The sequence below is a fragment of the Sapajus apella genome, unplaced genomic scaffold (assembly GCF_009761245.1).
Source record: "Sapajus apella isolate SASKATOON/1434 unplaced genomic scaffold, GSC_monkey_1.0 scaffold16, whole genome shotgun sequence".
Classification (NCBI taxonomy): Eukaryota; Metazoa; Chordata; class Mammalia; order Primates; family Cebidae; genus Sapajus; species Sapajus apella.
In genome coordinates, this window is record NW_022436956.1 from 14,900,855 (window position 1) to 14,921,730 (window position 20,876).

The 20,876-nt window shown below is 48.5% G+C and overlaps 1 protein-coding gene across 1 annotated transcript in view; it reads right to left on the reverse strand.

The window, feature by feature from the left end:
• Window positions 1-1,162: 1,162 nt before the first annotated feature.
• POU2F3 (POU class 2 homeobox 3) overlaps window positions 1,163-20,876 on the reverse strand; it is an 81,833-nt gene continuing 62,119 nt past the window's right edge. Inside the window, exons 5-13 of the mRNA XM_032285187.1 lie at window positions 20,331-20,433; window positions 17,729-17,811; window positions 14,611-14,793; window positions 14,041-14,182; window positions 12,754-12,890; window positions 10,818-10,979; window positions 4,613-4,679; window positions 2,668-2,803; window positions 1,163-1,690 (exon numbers count right to left, since the gene is read on the reverse strand). Of these exons, the coding sequence (XP_032141078.1) occupies window positions 1,651-1,690; window positions 2,668-2,803; window positions 4,613-4,679; window positions 10,818-10,979; window positions 12,754-12,890; window positions 14,041-14,182; window positions 14,611-14,793; window positions 17,729-17,811; window positions 20,331-20,433 (1,053 nt within the window). The 3' untranslated portion in view covers window positions 1,163-1,650. The remainder of the gene's footprint in view (window positions 1,691-2,667; window positions 2,804-4,612; window positions 4,680-10,817; window positions 10,980-12,753; window positions 12,891-14,040; window positions 14,183-14,610; window positions 14,794-17,728; window positions 17,812-20,330; window positions 20,434-20,876) is intronic.

The following is a 20,876-nucleotide window of genomic DNA, read 5'->3' on the forward strand; positions in this document are numbered from 1 at the left end:
CCAATTTGAAACATTTTTTGCCATCCCATTTCATTATATGCACTCACATGCCCCCACAACAACAAAAAGGCACAGCACAGAATCTAAACCTCTTCTTATCAACGGTGGAATACTTTTCATAATCACTATACACATTTATTTAGGAACAGAGAGATTCCTTTGAATCTCACCAATTTCCTAGACATATAGTCTTTTTTTTTCCTTAAGTTACCATTTCTGGAATGGCTTCATGTTACATATGTACACACTGGCCCACAAAGGAGACTCTAGAGATAATGTTCCCAAAGAAGTCAACAAAGATTCCCAGCCCAGGCCAGTCGTGGTGGCTCATGCCTCTAATCCCAACACTGGGAAGCTGAGGCAGGCAGATCACAAGGTCAGGAGTTCAAGACCAGCCTGACCAACATGGTGAAACCCCATCTCTACTAAAAACACAAAAATTAGCTGGGCATGGTGGCATGCACCTGTAATCCCAGCTGCTCAGGAGACTGAGGCAGAAGAATCGCTTGAACCTGGGAGGCAGAGGTTGCAGTGAGCCAAGATCACATCACTTCACTCCAGCCTGGGTGACAGAGCGAGACTCCGTGTATTTAAAAAAAAAAAAAAAAAAAAAAAAAAGATTCCCAGCCCATGTGGGAACTCTGGAAGCTAGCACAGTATTTCACACTTTGGTATTTTCCCCCCTTTTTAAAGAAGATAAAATATTACAAAGACATTTTCAAAAATCACACCTGAGTTAAATGTTTTGCTGGAAAATTCCACATTAAGGAGTTAAGAACATAATGCAAAAAATGGGAAAGGGCTATATACAGGTATTTTGCCACCATTGTTGTTGTGTGTTTGCTCTTGTGTTCTTCCTCTTCTGCTGCCTGGAGAAAGGAGAGGGGTCAGGATAAAGAGAAACACAGGGAGGGAGGGAAAGAACAGGCATTCCTGAGCCCGGGGCAGACGCGGACAGACAGAAGGGCACCGGTGGGCAGAGCAACGTGCCCAGGGTACCCACCAAGGGCAGCTCTTTTACACCTTCTGCAGAAAGCAGGGAACCTGGAGGGTGTGAGGATGAATGGATTTGGTTGTAGAAATGGGGACGAGGTTAAAAAGACAATGGGGTGAGATGAAGATTCCATCAGAAAACTTAGCTGTACAGAGAAAACATCAAGGCTTTGGTGGAGATCTCAGATTCAAATCTTTTCACAGATTTTGGGATCAGTTCAGGGATTGTGGCCAAGTTCAGAGTCAAAACTATTAACTCCCCCTCTGGTGTTTGGCATCCCAGCCAACTGGCTGTCCCCAGAAGCTCACAGATGAGTTGGAGAATAACAGCAAGTCTTTTCTCTGAGAGACTATTGCCACAGTGAGCTGGCTAAAATATTTGGAACTAGAAGGCAAGGGCATAGGCAAGGAAGGTGAAAATGGTAAGCTCCTAGGAGGGGCTGTATATTTCAAGAGCATTAGGAGTCTGCACTTGGTTCAGTCACAGTTTGGCTCTCTGGAGGACCTTGCTCCTGAAGAAGACAAGAGTCTGGGTTCATTGCTAGTGGGGATTTTCTTCCATTCTTCTGAAACCAATCTGTCCGTACATAGAAGGCATGACTCCCTTCCTTCCAGGGGGAATACAGGGCCAGGTGGAGCAGGAGAAACTTTTTGGTCTCAGTGGAGGTAGGTGGGATGATTCCATCGGTACCAAGATCTGGAAGGAAGAAAGAAGTCAATCCTAAAGCTATTAATGTGATGGCATAAGATGGGAATGGGGAGTGACTGCTAGCAGGTACAGGGGTTTTAGGGGGAGGGCTAATAAAAACATACTGGAATTTGATAATGCTGATGGTTGTACAACTTTGTGAATATACTAAAAAACACTGAATTGTACACTTTAAAATGATGAATTTTATGGCATATGAATTATATTTTGAAACTTTTTTTAAAGCTAGTAATGTATATTATATGGTTCCCTCTCTCTCTCTCTCAGTAGGGGTAGGTGAGGCACTCTGAAGTTTTGGTCTGTGTAACAAGTGGCCAATAAGAGCTGGCTACCTGGATTCGGACAGGTGGGTTCATCTTTTCTGACAAACTCAGGTCTGTAACCTATATATCTCTGCTTTGTTCTGAACCAGGGCAGAATCTCTCTCTCATAGGCATGAGCTCTGTGAATGCTTTTTAGAGTAGATTCTTTGCTTCATGAACTGAAGCACAGGAGGCTGCCTTCCCCACTGCATCCCAGGTGGGAATGGGAGACAGGAATTGGCAGCACTTCCCTCTCTCCCTGTGTCAGTCATGCTTGAAGCCCAGGGTTTTCTTTGTGCCTAAGATCTAGGCTCCCATCAGAACCTTCGGAAAACTGGGCTCCTTGCATGAAGCCCAGCAAAGGACCTGGCCCTTTCTGACATGAGTGTTTGGAAATTTCCACCCTCAAAATAAGGATGGAAATTTTGGCTTTGTTGACATCAGCTCCTTGCCAGGATGGCTCACTGACTGAAGCTTCTTTTTAAAATCCCCACTCCCTAGGGATAGAGTCCAGTCTGTCTCTCTCTCTGTCCTCTCCCTGCCACCCCATTCCTCTTTTCTAACCCTATCTATGACACGCTTTCTTTCCCAAGGCATGGGCCCAGCTTCTCACACGTCCCATGGCCCTGCTGGGAGGTCTCTGCACCCTCCGCTCTACCTTACCCTGAAGAGTTAAAACTGGAGGCGGAGTTCACTGCTGCTTTGGAGTGATTTTGAGATGCAGTGGGGCTGCTGGCGTGGAGTCGTGAGCCAGGAGATGAAGGCCTGCTGTTGTTCCCAGGGGAACAGGATGACGTTACTGAGGACAAGGAGAGGCAAAAACAAGGAGAAAATAATGCTGCTGGATCCCGGAACACCGGGACATAGCGCCTCCAACACAAATTTCCTGCTGTATCCCCAAAGGGACCTCACCCTCTCCCTACCTACACCCACCTGCCCACCTCCTGCCTCATTAGCATCAACTTCTGCCCACACCCAGAGGGGCTCTCATCAAAAATGCTGTCTGCAGCCCAGCCCCTGGAGAGTGGTGTGGCTGGTTCTGCAAGTCTAAGATTTGCCAAATGCAAGAACAGATGCCAAAATCACCCTACTCTAAGACACACCCTAGGCTGGGCACATGCAGCCCCAGACCAAGAGGCGGGAGGAGAAAAAGAACAAGAAGGAAGAGAGGAGGAAAGAAAGGCAAGTGAAGAGGAGAGAAAGAGAATTTGAGGGCACCATGAAAGACTGCCAGCCACTCTAGTGTCCTGTCTCCACATAGAAAAGGTGCATGGTTTTCTACAAAGTAATGAGCCGAGCTGGGCATGGTGCCTATGCCTGTAAGCCCAATACTTTTGGGAGACCAAGGCAGGAGGGCCGATGAAGCCCAGGAGTTCAAGAGCAGCCTGGGCAACATGGTGAAAGTCAGTCTCTACAAAAATACAAAAATGAGCCAGGTGTAATGATGCGCGCCTGTAGTCACAGCTACTCAGGAGGCTGAGATGGGAGGATCACTTGAGCCTGGGAGGTCGAGGCTGCAGTGAGCCATGATTGTGTTGCTGCATTGCCTGGGCAACAGAGCAAGACCCTGTCATAAAAAAACAAAACAAAACAAAACAAAAACAAAAAGAGCAATGAACTGGGAGTGAGAGCACTTGAGCCCTGTCTTGGTCCCTGGCCAACCACTCAGCAGCTCTGTGGCCTGTGCTGATTTGTTTCACTTTCCTGAAACTCATTTTCATCCTCTGTGAAACGACAGATTTGTATTTGGATTAACTCTTGTGTTCATGTTTCCCAAGCTGTGTTCTATGGATAGAGTGACATATATTTTACCATCCAAACTAAGACCCTAAGACACGTTTTTTGTTTTTTTTTTTTGAGACAAGAGTCTCGCTCTGTTGCCCAGGCTGGAATGCAGCGGCGCAATCTCTGCTCACTGCAACCTTTGCCTCCCAGATTCAAGCGATTCTCCCGTCTCGGCCTCCCAAATAGCTGGGACCACAGGCATGTGCCAACATGCCTGGCTAATTTTTTGTATTTTTTAGTAGAGATGGGGTTTTACTGTGTTAGCCAGGATGGTCTCAATCTCCTGACCTTGTGATCCGTCCGCCTCGGCCTCCTAAAGTGCTAGGATTACAGGTGTGAGCCACCACGCCTGGTCGAACCTAAGACACTTTGAAAAGTGAAAGGAAGTGCTATTGACAATTATGTCAGGACATGAAGCAGACACTGGGACTGTCCTGACCACCCTTGGGCATGTGGTCATCCTGTCTAGTTCTTTGAAATAATCAGGTACTTTTAGAGGAATGGAGTTCGGTAGAAAATTACTTTGGGAAGCCTTGCCTTCCTTGGGCCTTCCATACAGTTCATTCTGGAATGTTATACACCTGAGTGCTGAAAAGTGCTGCAATTACAACAAAACTAACAACAAACATACGCTTGTTTAAACTGTGCTTACTCAGCATTTCCCAAACTTACTTGATCACAGCACAGTTTTTTCCCCAACATAGATTTTAATATTCTTTGAAATACATTTAGGGAATCCTGACTTAGATAGATACCTTTCAGTTCTAATATCCCATTTTTAAAAAGAATTCTGGTGTTATTCAGAACTCATTTTAAAGCTCACCTGTTCCAGGCATGGTACTGTGGACAGGAGGGACAGAGAGGGGACCCAGAGACCCCGAGGGAGATACCTGAAAAACAACAGAAGCTTGTAAATGTCCATTTCTGCTCCCTTCTCCAGCTTCAGATCATTCTCCAAAGACAGTAGGCCCCAGACTCTGTAGAGACCAGGGCTTGGCTTCCTTGGTGATTTCCTAGTCCCAAACCTATACTCCATCCTCCTTTCTAAAGGATGGTCTCTGGACCACGTACTGGCATCCAGATCCGGGACCAGTCTGCTCTGGAAGGTCCCTGGTGTCGCCACCAGGCCCCTCCAGCCCCGGGCAACGTGTATCCCCTGATAAGGTTTCTTTGGCACTGCCAAGCTGAAGGCTGCCTTGCCTGAGAGCCCTGGAGGTGAGAAAGACAAGCCTCTTGGGCCCTGCTGTGGCAGATACTGCTGGTTGCCTCCCTGTTTTCTGGTCTCCATTGCTTCCTCACTAAAAGAACCCTGCTTTTGCTCAGGACAGCAGGGTTGCTCAGCCTAGCAGCCTCTCTCGGGGTTTCCCATTCTGATGGATGAATGCAGCGTGGATTCTCCAGAGGTAACTGAAGGCAGTGAACTTTGGTCTCTGAAGCTTTTTATTTTGCCCTGGAGACGTCACAGCGTCATCAGCTCTGAGATTAGAAGGGGACCTAGGGTAATTTTGTTTACCCTCCCATGCAATTCAGGAACCTCCCCTTCGCTCTTACTATCCAAGAACAACCTGGAAAAAGGTGTAACAGAAAGAACAGAGCTTGGAGCCCAGCAGGTCTGGTAGCAAGACAGCTCCACTACTATCTGACTTTGGACAAGTTATCTAACCCCACTGAGATTTGGTTTTCTCCTCTGTAAAATAGCAATAATACTTCCATTTCATTTTAATTGAGATATAATGAGATAATGTCCGTAAAGCTTCCAACCTAACAGCTGGTAAACATTGTCAGCTTGTTAAATGCTAGTTCTCTCCCTTTCTGGAGGAAGAAGCTGTCAACTGCTATGTATCTCTAGATGTTATTCAACTCATCTTTTGAGCTAATGTCTGTGTTTTTTCACTGCCCCTTATTCTTCTTATGCTAACAGGGGAAGCTCTGACCAGGTGTTCGCAAGGGTATCAAAATGTAGTTTTGCTCTCCCCAGTTTGGAAGATCCCATTCTAACAGGATGCAGCATGTACTTATTTCCTCACTAATCACCAATGGTTTTCCTGTTTTCATTTACTTTTCCTTATGCAATGAGCCTCCTCAGTAGGCTGGTAGCTGCAAAGGGTGGAGACGGTGTGGGGCACAGGTTGGGAGGGGTGGCAAAGTGTTAAGAGATGTTATCAATAATTTCCCTACCTCTTCTCCTCCTCCCTCCTGGCTGTCACACCCAAGACATGTATTGTTGTTGCTGTTGTTTTGAGAAGGTGTCTTGCTCTGTCTCCCAGGCTGGTGTTCAGTGGCGTGATCTTGGCTCACTGCAACCTCCGTCTCCTGGGTTCAAATGATTCTCCTATCTCACCCTCCCAGGTAGCACACACCACCACACACAGCTAATTTTTGTATTTTTAATAGAGACAGGGTTTCTCCATGTTGGCCAGGCTGGTCTTGAACTGCTGACCTCAGGTGATCCTCCCACCTTGGCCCCCCAAAATGCTGGGATTACAGGCATGAGACACTGTGCCTGGCCTTGTTGTTGTTTTTAAATAAGTGATAATATATTTGGTCATGGTGGCCAGCTTGTTTCCTTCTGGAGACAGGCTAGGCATATGCAAACAGACATATCCACGGTCCCCCTGTTTTATTTTCTAGGTGTATGGTAGCATTCTGCCCACACTGATCTGCACCATTTTGCCTTTCCATCTGCTAATCACTTTATTCCAGAAGGAGAAGAAACTATGTCCTAGTCCCAAGGGACTGTCACAATGAGACCCAAAGATAAGATCAGAAAATTTTCTGTCTCATTTTCTTCATGACATCGCAAGGGTTAGTGTAACCATTTATTTAATGTCCTTCACCCCCATTAGGCTGTAGACTTTATGAGGGCAGGGGAATGCCTGTGTGGTTCACACTGCTGCACCCCCAGTGCTTTCTATGATGCCTGGAACGTTGCAGGTGCTCAGTAAATATGTGTTCAATGGAAGCTAATGAGGAACAGGGCTTCTGCATGGCTCCTCTAGGCCCCCACCATGTCTCTTCATGTTGATGTCCTGGGTTGGCATTGAACCAAACGGAGAAGCTACTACTTCCCACCTGCTCTAAACAAAGTCCAATCCTTAAAGATTCCAGTTTCTATGATATGACGCAAGTTTCTTCACAAGACCTACGATGCCCAATGTAATCCAGCCCCTGCCTGCCATTCCAGCCTCCTCGCTCACACCCTCACTCCCTGGTTTCCAGCCCATTCCAGCTTTCTATGCTACTTTCCTTCTGCCCCACCCCACCACCAGCCTCAGAACCTTTGTACACGCTACTTCCTCCACCTAGAATATTCTTCCCTGTCCTCACTCCTCTCTGCCCCCCGCAGCTCAGACACTTTCCCTGTTAATATCAATGGTGGCATTCACATTCTTCTGGTGTTGGTTTAAACATCATTCCTCAGAGAAGCTCTTGACATCCTGGACTAGGTTAGGCACCTCAAATACCTGTAGCTCTTCTCTGAAGCCTTCATCACAAATAGCGTTTGTTTAGTATCTGTTTTCCTGATACACTGTAAGCAGGGGTCACATGTGCTATTCACCACTGGAGCCCCAGTACCAAACATATAACAGGTGCTCAGTGAATGCTTAAGGAAGAAATAATGAATGAATATCATGTTGCCTCCAACTTCACATGTTCAATGATCCCTTACTGAGTTTAGGGTACTTCAGGTATCCATGGCCTATTATGATCCAACACTCATCAATCCCTCTAATTTTAATCCTAAACCCTTTGCTCTAGCCAAACTGAAATGCCTGTGAGTCCCCAAATGCATCATGTTGTTTTATAAGTCTATGCCTTCAGGCTGGGCGCAGTGGCTCATGCCTGTAATCCCAGCACTTTGGGAGGCCAAGGCAGGCAGATCACCTGAGGTCAGGAGTTCGAGACCAGCCTGGCCAACTCTACTAAGAATACAAAATTAGCCAGGTGTGGTTGTGGGTGCCTGTAATCCCAGCTACTCGGGAGGCTGAGGCAGGAGAATCTCTTGAACCCAGGAGGAGGAGGTTGCAGTGAGCCTAGATTGCACCATTGCATTCCAGCCTTGGCAAAAAGAGCAAAACTGCCTCAAAAATATTTAAAATAAATAAATAAATAAAATATTTAAAAATAATTCTATGCCTTCTCATAGCTGTTCCTTATGCCTTGCATACTACTCTTGCGAATTCCTAATCTATTCTCCAAACAAATTAGATATCCACCCTCCCAGGCCCCATTCTGATTTGGGTGTCTTTCCTCTTGGTTCCCATGGCACTCCTAAGGGGCTCATTCCTGCCCAACACTCCTCACATCTACTTGGTTGTAGTTGCTTGCCTTTTCTGGTGCCTCCTTCTCAGCTTCTTCCCTGATCCTCTTCCTTTGCCCATCACTGGTGGCATGGCCTTTGCTCTTTGCTTCCTCTACATAAACTCCATAGGCGAGTTCCTTCTCACCCAGGATTTCAACCATTACCTACACACTGTGACTCCGCAGTCCCTGTCTTCATGCCAGCCTTCCCTTCTTACCTCCAGACCCATCATCTCAAGTGCCCAGGGACATTCCCACGTGGGAGTCCTGCCGGCCTCGCTGTACATCATGATGACATAAGAACTGAAATCATCACTTCTTCCCATTCCCAAGCCATCTCCTCCTGGTTTGCTTATTTTGTAAATGGCACTACCATCTACCCCATCAGCCCAGCCTGAATGCCGAGTGTCATCGCAGAGGATTCCCTTTTCTTCTTCTCTCTTCCTGCCCCCATCCAGCTTTCCATTCATTAACCAAGACCTTCTAATGATTTCCTGAATCCCTCCCACCCTTCTCATTCCTACCTCGTGGGGTTGCTTTGCCCTCGATCTTTCTCTACTGGTTACCTGCAGTCCCATCCTAACTGGTCTCCCTGAAACCCATCTTGTGCGTCTCAAACAATCTTTTATCCTGCAGTCAGAGTGATCATTCAAAAGAGAAAATGGCCAGGCACGGTGGTTTCACACCTGTAATCCCAGCACTTTGAAAGGCCGAGGCAGGTGGATCATGAGATCAGGAGTTCAAGACCAGCCTGGCTAATACGGTGAAGCCCCATCTCTACTAGAAATACAAAAATTAGCCAGGTGTGGTTGTGTGTGCCTGTAGTCCCAGCTACTTGGGAGGCTGAGGCAGAAGAAATGCTTGAGCCTGGGAGGTGGAGGTTGCCTGGCCAACATGGTGAAACCCCATTTCTACTAAAAATACAAAATTAGCCAGGCGTGGTGGCTAATTTTGTATTAGCCGAGATCACATCATTGCACTTCAGCCTGGGCGACAGAGCAAGACTCCATCTCAAAAAAAAAAAAAAAAGAAAATGACCATGCCAATATCCTATGAAACTCCTTCAGTGATTCCCCCAAGACTTCAGTTCCTTAGCATTGTGTACAATCCCTGCATTCTGGCCCCTGCTGATCCGTCCAGCCTCATCTTTCAACACTCCTCCTCACGGAACCACCTGCGGTCCTGTGAATGTGCCGCACTCTCCCTGCCCCATTCCTCGGCTCTCCTACTTTCCCCTGGGAGAGCTCCACCCACGTTTATTTGCCTTTCGATTCCTCCTCATCCTTTAGACTCAGCTCAGGTAGTAATTATCTCCTTGGGGAAGCCTGCCCTAACCACCAGTTCCCAAGGCTGGTTAGCTGCTGCTCCTAAGTTCTGCTGGAGAAATAATCATGCTGTTTTCCAGTTGTTTATTTACCTGCTCCTCTGCTAGGCAATAAGGTCCTCTGGGACAGAGAACAAACAATACTTGTCTTTGTATCCCCAGCACTTGGTGCAATATATAGAAGGTAGTTGGTAGCTCGTTGGTGAAAGAATCAACAATGGTGTAGTTTTTGGGAAACAGCTGTGTCCCACCCTGACAAGGCTGCATTTTGCCCATCTTACAGTGCGGAAAGACTCAAGGTCAGTATCATTCTCCCCAACTCCCTTAACCTTCAACCATCCTCATCCCCAGTCCCAGAGAAGAGCCTTCCCAACCCCACCCTCCAGGAACCATTTTTCCCTACATGGAGAAGGTATTCCCTACCCTCTAAAATTCCTTATCTGCCTGGAACTTCAAATTGTTCCCAGCCCTGGCTTTTCCCTTGAACTCCAGAGTCACAGATGTAACTCCTTCACACTTCCTCTTGGATGCCTTATAAGTATGTCCCACTTCCTATGACCAGCCCCAAATTCTTAGCTTTTTTCCTCAAACTTGTTCTTCCTGCAGTTTTCATCATTCCAAAAAATGGCAGTGCTTCCCACTGCATTGCTTGGGCCAAAATTCTTGCAGTCATCTCTCAGTCTTTCTTGTATTCCGTATCTGAGCGCATCATGCTGCTCCACTGTCAAAGTCAGGCCAGAATGCAACCATTCCTTTTCACCTCCATGGCTACCGCCCTAGGCCAAGCCTCTGCCACACAGCCTAACCACTGTTATTCTCCTAGCCGGTCTCCTGCTTCCACACAGATTATTCCTCTCATAGCAGCCCATGTCAGCCAACTTAGCCTTCTCTGGCTACAGCTCTCCAGTGGCTTCTCATTTTACCCAAACTGAAAGCTGGGGGCCTTTCAATGACCCCCCCAGAGCTTGGGTACTCTACTTCCTGCTTCTTCTCTGACTTCCTCTCTTACTTCTGGTCCCCTTTCTCGCTCTGTCCCCAGCCACACTGGCTGCCTTGCTGTTCCTTAAACATGCTGGCCGGGTCTTCTCACTTGCCAGTGCGTCTGCCTAGGACACTCTGTCCCTCAGATAGCCACATATTTCATTCCCTGACAACTCCAGGTCTCCGTTCACATGTGCTTATCAGGAAGGTCCTTTCTGACCTCCCTATTGAAAGAGCATCTCCCTGCTTTCCCCTTCTATTCCCTAGCCAATCTTTAGTGTTCTTTATATTGTATTCTATACAGCATCTCTTTGCTTATTTATTTACTGGATGCTCCCCTATTCCCTGCAGTCACCACCTTCCCCTCCAAGCACCATGTCTCTCCAGTGCTTGGCAGGCAGCTTGGCTCCTGGCCACTCACCAGCCGGGAATTGTAGACAGGGGGTTTGATGGGTGTGGCCACAGGGCAGTTGATTCGCTTCTCCTTTTGGCGTCGGTTGCAGAACCAGACCCTCACCACCTCCTTCTCCATGGACAACTGCTCTGCAATCATGGAGATCTCCTCCGAGCTGGGTTTTGGGTTCTGTAGGGACCGAAAGGGCAGAGTATGGTCAAGAGAAGGGAATCAGGGGCGGGGAACAGAGGTCCCAAAGAAACAGGATAGAACTATACAAGGATCAAAAGCTTTAGAGTCAGACCTAGGTTGGAATACTGGCTTTATCACTTACTATGTGTCCTTAGCAAACTTTCTTAACCTCTCTGAGCCTGTCTTATCGTCTGTGAAATGATAATAAGCATGCCCACCACATAGGATTATTGCAGAAATTAAATGAGAAAATGTGTGTAAACTGCCAAGCACAGGGCGTGCCACAGAGCAGGGTGTCCATAGATGGCAGCTCTCTTGCCTTTGTTCCTGAGTTCGGAAAAGAGGAGTCCATGGATGAGTTACGTGGGGCAGGCAGAGTCCCCAGAGCCCCTGCCCTCTTTTATATTATTGCCTTATAACCTGATGTCCTTCTCCCTTGTCATTTCTTTTTTTTGAAAAAGAGTCTTGCTCTGTTACCCAGGCTGGAGTGCAGTGGCGTGATCTCGGCTCACTGCAACCTCCGCCTCTTGGGTTCAAGCAATTCTCCCTGCTTCAGCCTCCCAAGTAGCTGGGATTACAGGCATGCGCCACCCTGCCCAGCTAATTTTTGTATTTTTAGTAGAGATGGGGTTTTGCCATGTTGGGCAGGCTGGTCTTGAACTCCTGACCTCAAGTGATCCACCCGCCTTGGCCTGGATTACAGTGCTGGGATTACAGGCGTGAGCCACATCTCCTGGCCTGCCTTGTCGTTTCTTCCTGTCCCCCTGCCTCAAAGCAGGAAATGAGAAAGCTAAAGCACGTGGACCCATCAGGGCTGTGGCACAGTGATGTATGCAACATGGCTGCCACTCCCTTGTTCTGATCCTTCATACCTGGTCTTTAGCCCCGCCACTTTCCCCCGCTCCTACACCCTCCCTTAACCTTGCCACTCTAGGAAACCTAAAAAGAAGGAAGAGCCAGTTCTTGTCATTGGGCCAGCTGGATGTGGCCACCAAATCCTTGAGCCAGATACATGGGGGATCTACCAGATGGGCAGTAGTCCCAGAGGCCTGGGGCCTTTGGAGGCTCATGGTACCCATGGCGGCTCTGGAGGCTGGGATCTGAGGGAGCCTGGCTAGAGGCTGGTTAGACCACACCTGTTTCTCCCTCCTCTCTTCCCCAGCTCACATGGGGCTCACAGTTTCTACATACTGGCTCAAAAATATGCTTTTGCTACAAGTTCCAAAAAATGTAGGTGTATAACCTGATCATAAATATTTAAATGTGCACAGAAAAGAAGGACTAGAAGGAAATGCGATCAGATGGCATTTGGTGATGGGTTTTTTCTTTTCTATTTCACTGTACTTTTCAAATTGCTTACAATGAACATTTATTACAGTTACAATTTGAAAAATACAAAATGGACTGCATGGAAAATGGAGAACTTATATACAATCCTCCGGCTTCGCTCCTTTACCTCAACTGGATGCAGAGATACACTGTGTTCTGCGACCCTATAGCTGATTCTTTAAATCTCCCAGTGAGAGAAACAAAGGGCCCTAAACAGATGTCAAGGCAAGAAAGGTCAGTGGAGGAGGAGGTTCCTGGAACTGAGATGGAGGGCAGCTTTGCACTGCATGCCTGGGCGCCTGGAGTGGGAGAGTGTATTTTCTGACTGTATCCCGGGGCAGGTATGAGGTGCAGCGGGGCCGGTGCCAAGGGGCCGGTGCTGTGTCTGCTCCCCCTACCTGTGTGAGCAGTCCACCCATGCCCACCCGAAGGAGCTGCTCACATCTTGAAACCTCTTCTCCAGAGTCAGGCGGATGTTGGTCTCGATGCTGGTCCGTTTCTTTCTCTTCCTACCAAATACTTCACTGAGACTGGGGTAGGAGCTGGGCGTGCTCACTGAGGGGTCTGACGGAGAGGACTCTGTGGGGACACGAAGGAGCAAAGGAAGCTCAGAGAAGGGGATGAGTGGCCGGTGCTTTCATGGATTTGAGGTCCAACAACCCTTCCTGATGGGTTCTGTGGTGGCATTTTCAGGAGCAATCCCCTTTCCCAGCAGGGAGCCCAGAACAGACCAAGAATCCTGCTTCTCCTCATTGCTCAGAGCAAAGGCTCTCCATGGCCCTCCGTGGCCCCCACAGCAGTGTCTCCAGTGTTTGCGGTCACAGCTGAGGGATGCCCAGGCATCGGTGGCATGTGTGGGTGTAAGGGTGCACTGACAGGGCTCCTGCGGGTAACGCTCATGAGGCTGTTGTTTACAGATATGCCTAGATGTGAATACTGAGTGAAATGTGAAATGGGATTTGAAGCCAAAAGCAATGGCACTTGGTGGCAGACTGTTGGTGTTGGAGGCATCTTCCTGCCAGTGCAAATGTTGGAGCTAAGGCTGTAGGGCCGTAGGAGGGATGACCCTGAGGAAGGATTCAGAATCTGATAGGGACTAGAAATGGTCTACAGGGCCCTTCCCCAGAGAGTTGAAGGCCTTTGGATCATTTCGCTCACTTCAGTGCTTCCATAAAGGCTGTCTAAGGGATGCCCTGTTGGGGGAGCTTGCTGTCCCCTCCCATGCTTGCATGTGGAGGGCCTTCCACAGGAGTCACAGCCCTGGCTGGCCGCCCCACCTTTCCTCCCACTCCACTGTCACCATGAACCCACGTGAACACACTGAAGAAAGCCCAGCCCTGGAGACCAGCGCGCTCCCTCCGTCTGCCTAGGCCAGTGGTTCTCAACCAGGAGTGACTGCATCACCACCACAAAGTCTGCAGACCCAGACTTTGTTGCTGGAAATTGTCCTAAGGTCTATGCTGGGTGGGATGGGGTAGGAATGGAACAGCGGCAAATCTTGATGGACACAGACCTAAACCCACATCCTCCTGAGGGCTTCACAGTGGTCAGGCTGACACTTCCATCTACACTGGCCTGTGTCCTGTGTCTTGTTTCTGTGTTGGCTCCAGTCTCAGGGGAAGGAAGGGGTGTTAGCTATCAAGACCTGAAAGTCCCAACACGACAGGTCACTGGCCCTCCCCTGCAGAGCCCTGGAGGGGCCCCTGGCGTCCGTGTTTGCGAGGCCCACCTGCGTCATTCAGCCACTTCTCCAGCAGGGGCTTGAGCTTGCACATATTCTTGAAGCTCAGGTTGAGGGCCTCGAATCGCGAGATGGTGGTCTGGCTGAAGTCGTTGCCATACAGCTTTCCCATCGCCAGCCCCACATCTCCCTAAGCATGGGGACCAAGAGGGAGGAACATGAGAGGCAGCCTCCTCCCCTTGTTTGCCCACCATCCTGCACGATCCTAGCACTGATCACACAGCCAGCCTGAACGTTCGAGTGCTCACCCATGCTCAGCTCCTTTCCAAGTCTCCTCCCTCTAAGTTGAAGAATTGCTTTCTTTCTCTCCTTAGGCTCTGAGTGGACCATGCCCATGTGCTCAGGAGACTCAGCCCCTTTTCCACCTCTCATTCTCCCCCACCATCAATGTCCTCAGTTTCTCTACCAATGGCAACTGTGCCCTATTCTCAGAGAGCTCAGAGACATGATGAGCTGGCCCCAACACATGGAGCCTCTGGTTGCTCTTGAAAACAGCACTTGGGAAGCCCAGTCCCCAGCCACTCCTCAATTTCTTCTACTTTTTCCCAAAAGCCAAACCTGTGTGAAGCCCAGCTTAATGCGCCTTTGCTTGAAGGTCTTGGCAAACTTCTCCAGCTCCTCGAGGTCACTGGGCTCATCGGGTCCTCCAGAGCTGGGTAGATGCTTGGGCACTGGGAGATGCTGGGACGCTTCCAGGTGGGGTTCTAAAGAGGATCCTGGCAGCCCAGGGCGCCCAGCTGCCTGATAGGAAACACACCAAGCAGATCCACAAAGATCAATAAATGACATTTTCTGATTTTTTTTTTTTTTTTGCTAATAGGCCCACTTAGAGGATGACAGATCCCTGGATACATTTGAGTCCTATTTTTTTTCCCAGAGGTATGGAAGTTGAATTGAAGTTTCTATGAATGTATAGCAAATAATTGGAATATCTGGGTAGAAACATCAGCAGGAATGCGGGATAGGGTGGTGGCCTCAGTTTTAGTCTGTGACTCCCTGTTTGAGTCTGAGCAGGTTACTTCCTCCTTTCAGTTTTCCACCATAAAAGGAGCTAGCAGGGTCGTTTACAAAGATTCCAAAACAATCCCAAAACTGAAAAGGAAAAGGTTTTTTTTAACTTATATTGATTTTTTATTTTTTTTTTTTCATAAAGCAGGTAACTGAGGTGTTCAACAGGAGTTTACTGAAGATAACAGGGAACATGCAAGAACTCATAGCCTTCATAGAACTTCCCTAAAATGTCAAACTCCTGTGCATCATTTTACTTTCTCAACCACCATTTTCTTTTGTGAAACTGTGTTGTTTTTAATCAAAGGTATTTTAATCAGTACCTTTATAAAATGCACCTTGATCTCATTTAGGTTGTTACATTTTCTTTTCTTTTCTTTTCTTTCTTTCTCTCTCTCTCTCTTTCTTTCTTCAGGATCTCACTCTGTCACCCACGCTAGAGTATAGTGGCACAATCACTGCTCACTGCAGCCTCAACCTCCTGGGCTTAAGCCATTCTCCTGCCTCAGCCTCCCGAACAGTTGGGGCTACAGGCATGTGCCACCACGTCCGGCTATTGTTTCTGTCGAGATGGGGCTTCACCATGTTGCCCAAGCTGGTCTCAAACTCCTGGGCTCAAGCGATCCACCTGTCTTGGCCTCCCAAAGTGCTGGGACTATAAGCATGAGCCACTGTGACCAGCCAGATATTCTTTCTTGAGCTTATTTTCATAGGAAAATGTACCCTTAAACCTAGAACCACGTTTTGCCCATTTGGGGTCAGGAATGAATCCAATCTTAAAGACATCTGTCATTCTGCAAGGATGGAGTGGAATCTGGGCCTAGGGGTCCAAGCACTGTGTCCAGCCCAGAGGGCTAAATCCACCTCTTCTCTCCTACTTAATTTACTTTTTGTAGATTAGGGTTAACATTACTCCTTCTCTTCTGGGATATTTGGGTTTACCACTCAGACAGGCATCCTTATGATAAAGAAGATAAAAGGAGCAGAGAAAAGTTTAGGAGTCTTTCCCCCAAAGAGGGGTCTTTCAGAACAGCATAGTCTGAATGCATCATGAATTTGTCTTGCTTTGCAGGGAGCGGGTGTGTGAGGAGGATGTGGCATAGACCAGACCCTCAGGGCAAAGCCCCAGTTCACTTTGAACCTTCCTTTTCCTTCCTTTTCATTAAATCATTTGTTCTTTCATTTGACAAGTACTTATGGAGTTCTCTGCTAGATCTTCTCCCTCCTCCTTTCACCTCCAATCCACTGCCAAACCGCACGGATTCAACTTCCCAAAACATCTCCTCAATCATCCTCTCTTCTTATTGCCACAACTCTAACCCAATCCTTTATTACCCCTCCCCTGGATGATCTTCATAATCTTCTACGTGGTCTCCCTGCTACCGGTCCCTCCATGCCAAAATATCACAAGAGATGAGAGTTGATCTTGAATATTCTAAGATCTCTTTCAGCTGTAGCCCATGACTACGAGATTCTGGAGAGGGCTGCCAGGAGCAGGTGGAAAAGCAGCTCATGATGCTGGTGTCCCCATTTCAACCACTAGATGGCGTGCTTCCCCTCTAGGTGTTTTTAGTGGCCTCAGCCCTCTCTAAAGGCAGGGCTCTCGGTGAGCCACGGGGATCATAGCACAGAGATCTCTGTAGTCATTTCCAACCTTTCTGCCCAACCATCTGTGCAGAGCCATCTCATGCAGCTGTGCAGGTTATTAACTGTACAGGGGCACCCAGATCAGGGGAGGAATGGCAGCTGAGATACAGCTCATGCTGCTGTCGCCAAGCTGTGCACCCTGGCATGAGGCTGCTGCTGGTCAGAAGAGGTGCCTTTTTCCTAATTGGCAAAAAGGTGCTCTGTGGAACCATGGCAGCTCTGCAAACAGCCTCTCTTCCAGACATCAGCCCACTGGCTTGTATACGTTCCCTCTGCAGGAGGCAATCTGGAATGGTGGCCCAAAGGTGAAAGGCACTGGCTTTGTGGTCTGGGACATTAGGTCTGTGGTTTTTTTTTTTTTTTTTTTTGGGAGAGAGAGATTCCCGCCCCCCCCCCGGGGGTGCAGTGGCCGGATCTTGGCTCACTGCAACTTCCTCCTCCCAGGTTCAAGTGATTCTCCTGCCTTAGCCTCCTGAGTAGCTGGGATTACAGGCACGTGCCACCACGCCCAGCCAATTTTTGTATTTTTAGTAGAGAGGAGGTTTCACCATGTTTGTCAGGCTGGACTCAAACTCCTGATCCGCCCACCTCAGCCTCCCAAAGTGCTGTGATTACAGGCATGAGCCACCGCACTGTCAGGTCCATGTTACTGTAGTCTCCCCCTTGGGGCCTGAGAGCACCTAGGTAGAATTGGTGGCCATCTTGCTATGCCTGAGAAATGAGCTGAGTCCAGCTCTCAGAGGAGCAGTGCTAGGACCTGTGCAGGGCTAGAGTCCAGAGCCTACAGCACGAAGGAGGCTAGCCTGGGAGCTGGAATCTCTGGGTTCTAATTCTGGCCCCACCAGTGACCCTTGGTAAATTGTCCCTTCTTGCTGTAGCTTGGATTTCCTCTGTGCCAACAGGGATAGTTCTCTGCTGTCCCCTCCCCCCAGAGGGGTTAGTGCCCTGTTAAAGGAATAGGGAGGAAATTAGCGAGGGCTGAAGCATTCCTAGAGGAAACAGGAAGAATGGGGTTGTTTACCTGGGATGCCAGGCCCGGCCCAGTCTGTGGGAGGAGGAGACTGCTTTGTTGCTGTGGAAAGGGGAGGAGATTTGGCTGCAGACCTGGGTGAAAGGGGGGGACAAAGGAACAGACGAATAAAATCCAGGCCATTTGAAAGACATGTGCTACCACTTTGGCACCATGATCACTGTTCCTACCCCCTGTCACCTAATCAGGTTCCTCCACCCACCTCAAGCCCCATGGAGAGGCCCCCCAGGCATTGCCAGGCATTGCTACATACAGGTGGAGGTAAAGCAGATGCAGGGATAAACAGACATGTAAACAGCAGTCCCCAAACCAGTCCTTCCTCCTGCCTGCCTGTCTGGGGAGGTGCAGAGGCTAAGGAGGGTCAAGAGGATCTACTCTGGGATCTGATTACCAGAGCTGAAGAAACCCAGGAAGGGAAGGAATGCAGGGTGGCTGCTGAGAATTCAAGCCGGGCTGAGGATTTCAGTTTTCCCTGCAGGAGAAGTAGCTAGCGTGGCTACAGAGGCCCAGCCAAATCTGCCAGGATGCCAGACCAAGCAGATGCGACCATACAGCTCCAAAGGGCAGTGGGCCATAGCGAGAGGCATGTGACTGACCAGGACATTTTATACTTGGGAGGGAGGGCTGAGAAAGGCGGGAAAGTCAAGCGCCTAGCTTCTGGAAACTCCCTTGGGCGGGATGCATTGTACCTGCTTCTCCGTCCTCCCCAGGAAAACTACAAGAGGGCCCTGCCTGGCTGGTGGCTCACTGGAGACCCCTGCTGGGAGAGCAGGAGTGGGGCCATCAAACCACCGAAGCAGACAAGGGCCCAGCCACCCCAATCGCTCATCACTCAACAGCATCTTGGGGTCTCTGTTGTCCCTAAGCTGTTCTGGGTCACAATGCACAGTATCTGCTGATGTTGACCTTCACACTCTTCAGTCTCAAAAAGTCAGGGCTTCATTGTTCATTATTAAAATACGTGGGCAAGAAAGCACTTACAAGGAATCCTGAGCTGGGAGTTTAAAGGCTTAGGTACTAATGGCAATTCTGGCACTGCAGTTGAAAATACAGCCTTTTCACATGCATTACTTCAAGTGACTCTCAATAATCTCCTGAGGCAGAGCCTTGATATTATCTCATTTTTACAGAAGAGGAAATGGAAGCTCACAGAGGTTAGGAAACTTTTCTAAAAACACACAGTTAGTAAGTGACTTTTTAAAAAAACAGTAAATTTTTCTGACTCCAAATTTGGAAGTGTCTTTCTACCACTGCATCATACACTGACCTAATTGGTTATATGCCTGGGCCACTCACTGGTCTTCTGAAAACAAATTAAACTGTTACCTTCCCTTTTCTATTCCAAGAGTATGATGTGTATTGTTTAACCAAAATAAACGCTTAAAAATTCAAATAGGGTCTCATTCATCACCATAATATTCTGAGAGGCCTTGGAAACTGTAACAATAGAGAGCGTATCTGTGCAGGTGCTAAGGGCAGAAGGTAGAGTTGCATTTTGTTGGATTCTGGATTTATTCTACTCGGGATTTGTGCAGCAGGAGAGAGTTTTTACTTCCTTCCTCCATTACTTTTTTTTTTTTTTGGAGACAATCTGGCTCTGTCACCCAGGCTGGAGGGCAGTGGCCTGATCTTGACTCACTGCAACTTCCGCCCCCCAGGTTCAAATGATTCTCTTGCCTCAGCCTCCCATGTACCACCATACCTGACTAATTTTGGTATTTTTAGTGGAGATGGAATTTCACCAAGTTGGCCAGGCTGGTCTCGAACCTCTGGCCTCAAGTGATCTGCCCGCCTTGGCCTCCCAAAGTGCTGGAATTACCGGTGTGAGCCACTGCGCCCGGCCTCCTCCATCACTTTTGACCCTAGTTGGTGGAGATGAAAGTAGGATGGGAAGCGCTGTCCCACCTGTGTGATGGCCAAGAGTATGGGTCTCAATTAAACAGTTCTGAAACTTCCCAGTAAGTCACCAGAGGCATAATAAGACTACCTACTGCACAAGGTTATTTTGAGGAATGTCAGAAAAATTACTCAGCAGAGCTCCTGGCACATCATGCTCAAGAAATGCTAGCTGTTTATTCATGGTTCAATCTATTTGTTCTTGGCCAGGGAGAAGTTCTCTGGGAGTAACTTCCCTGCCAAAGAAAACCTGAACATGCTTTCTACAACCTGTGGATGGCACTGCTGCTCTATCCAAATAGAATCACAGCCAGGCTTCCAGGCAGGGAGTCCAGGAGAGATTTCCAAGGAATTGGGACTTGTCTGCACTGCATGTCCCAGGTGCTTCCCCTCCCTTACACAGCACACCGTCCTCCGCGCCTGCAACTTCCATCTCAACTCTCCATGCAATTGAGGAGGTGGGCCAGACCACCCCACTGGAGGCTGGGAGAGGCAAGCAGAAAAGGAGACTCAGTCTGCAGGAGCACTGCCAGGGTTCCTTCCTCAGACCGTGGGGTGGATAAGTAGGTCTTAATACCAGAGGGGTAAGTGACGGATGCATGCCCTGCACTTAGGCCCCCTCTCACCCAGCAAAAAGCAGCAGCAGCAGCAGCACTTGACTGGACTTGGTCTATGTGGAAACCCCCAGGGTTCTTACCTTGCTGCCCAGGCTGGGTCTGAGATATCAGGAACTGGGATACAGACTGTAAGTGGCTGGGAACCAGCACAAGCTGCTGGAGCGGATGGAGGGAAGCCATGTCCTACACATGGAGAGATACACACACATCACAGAATTTACAAGCTGGGGATATCAGCCCCATCTGCCTGCCATGCATCTGTCCTAGGGGTCTCCAGCCCCGGAGAGTTTGCAGTCTGACCTTGTACTCCAGTGTCTAGCAAATAGTAGCTACTCCATTAATGCTGGTATTGTTACAGCTTCTGCACTCGGCCTAGGAGTCTGTATGACAGATTGTTACTTAACTCTTGCCTCCTGAGTTAATTTTTGTATGTGTCAGTCCTGTCTCCCAACTAGACTGTAAAATACCCTGAAGGCAGAGTTCTGGGTATTAGCCATCTCTCAAAGTTTATCCTGGAGATAACATGCAGTCCCTGCTGTTCAATTCTTTTTTAATCTCATGCCACCTGATTATGCTAAAAGCCATGCCTCCACCGTTTCCTGGGTCTGAATCTTTCCTGGAGATGT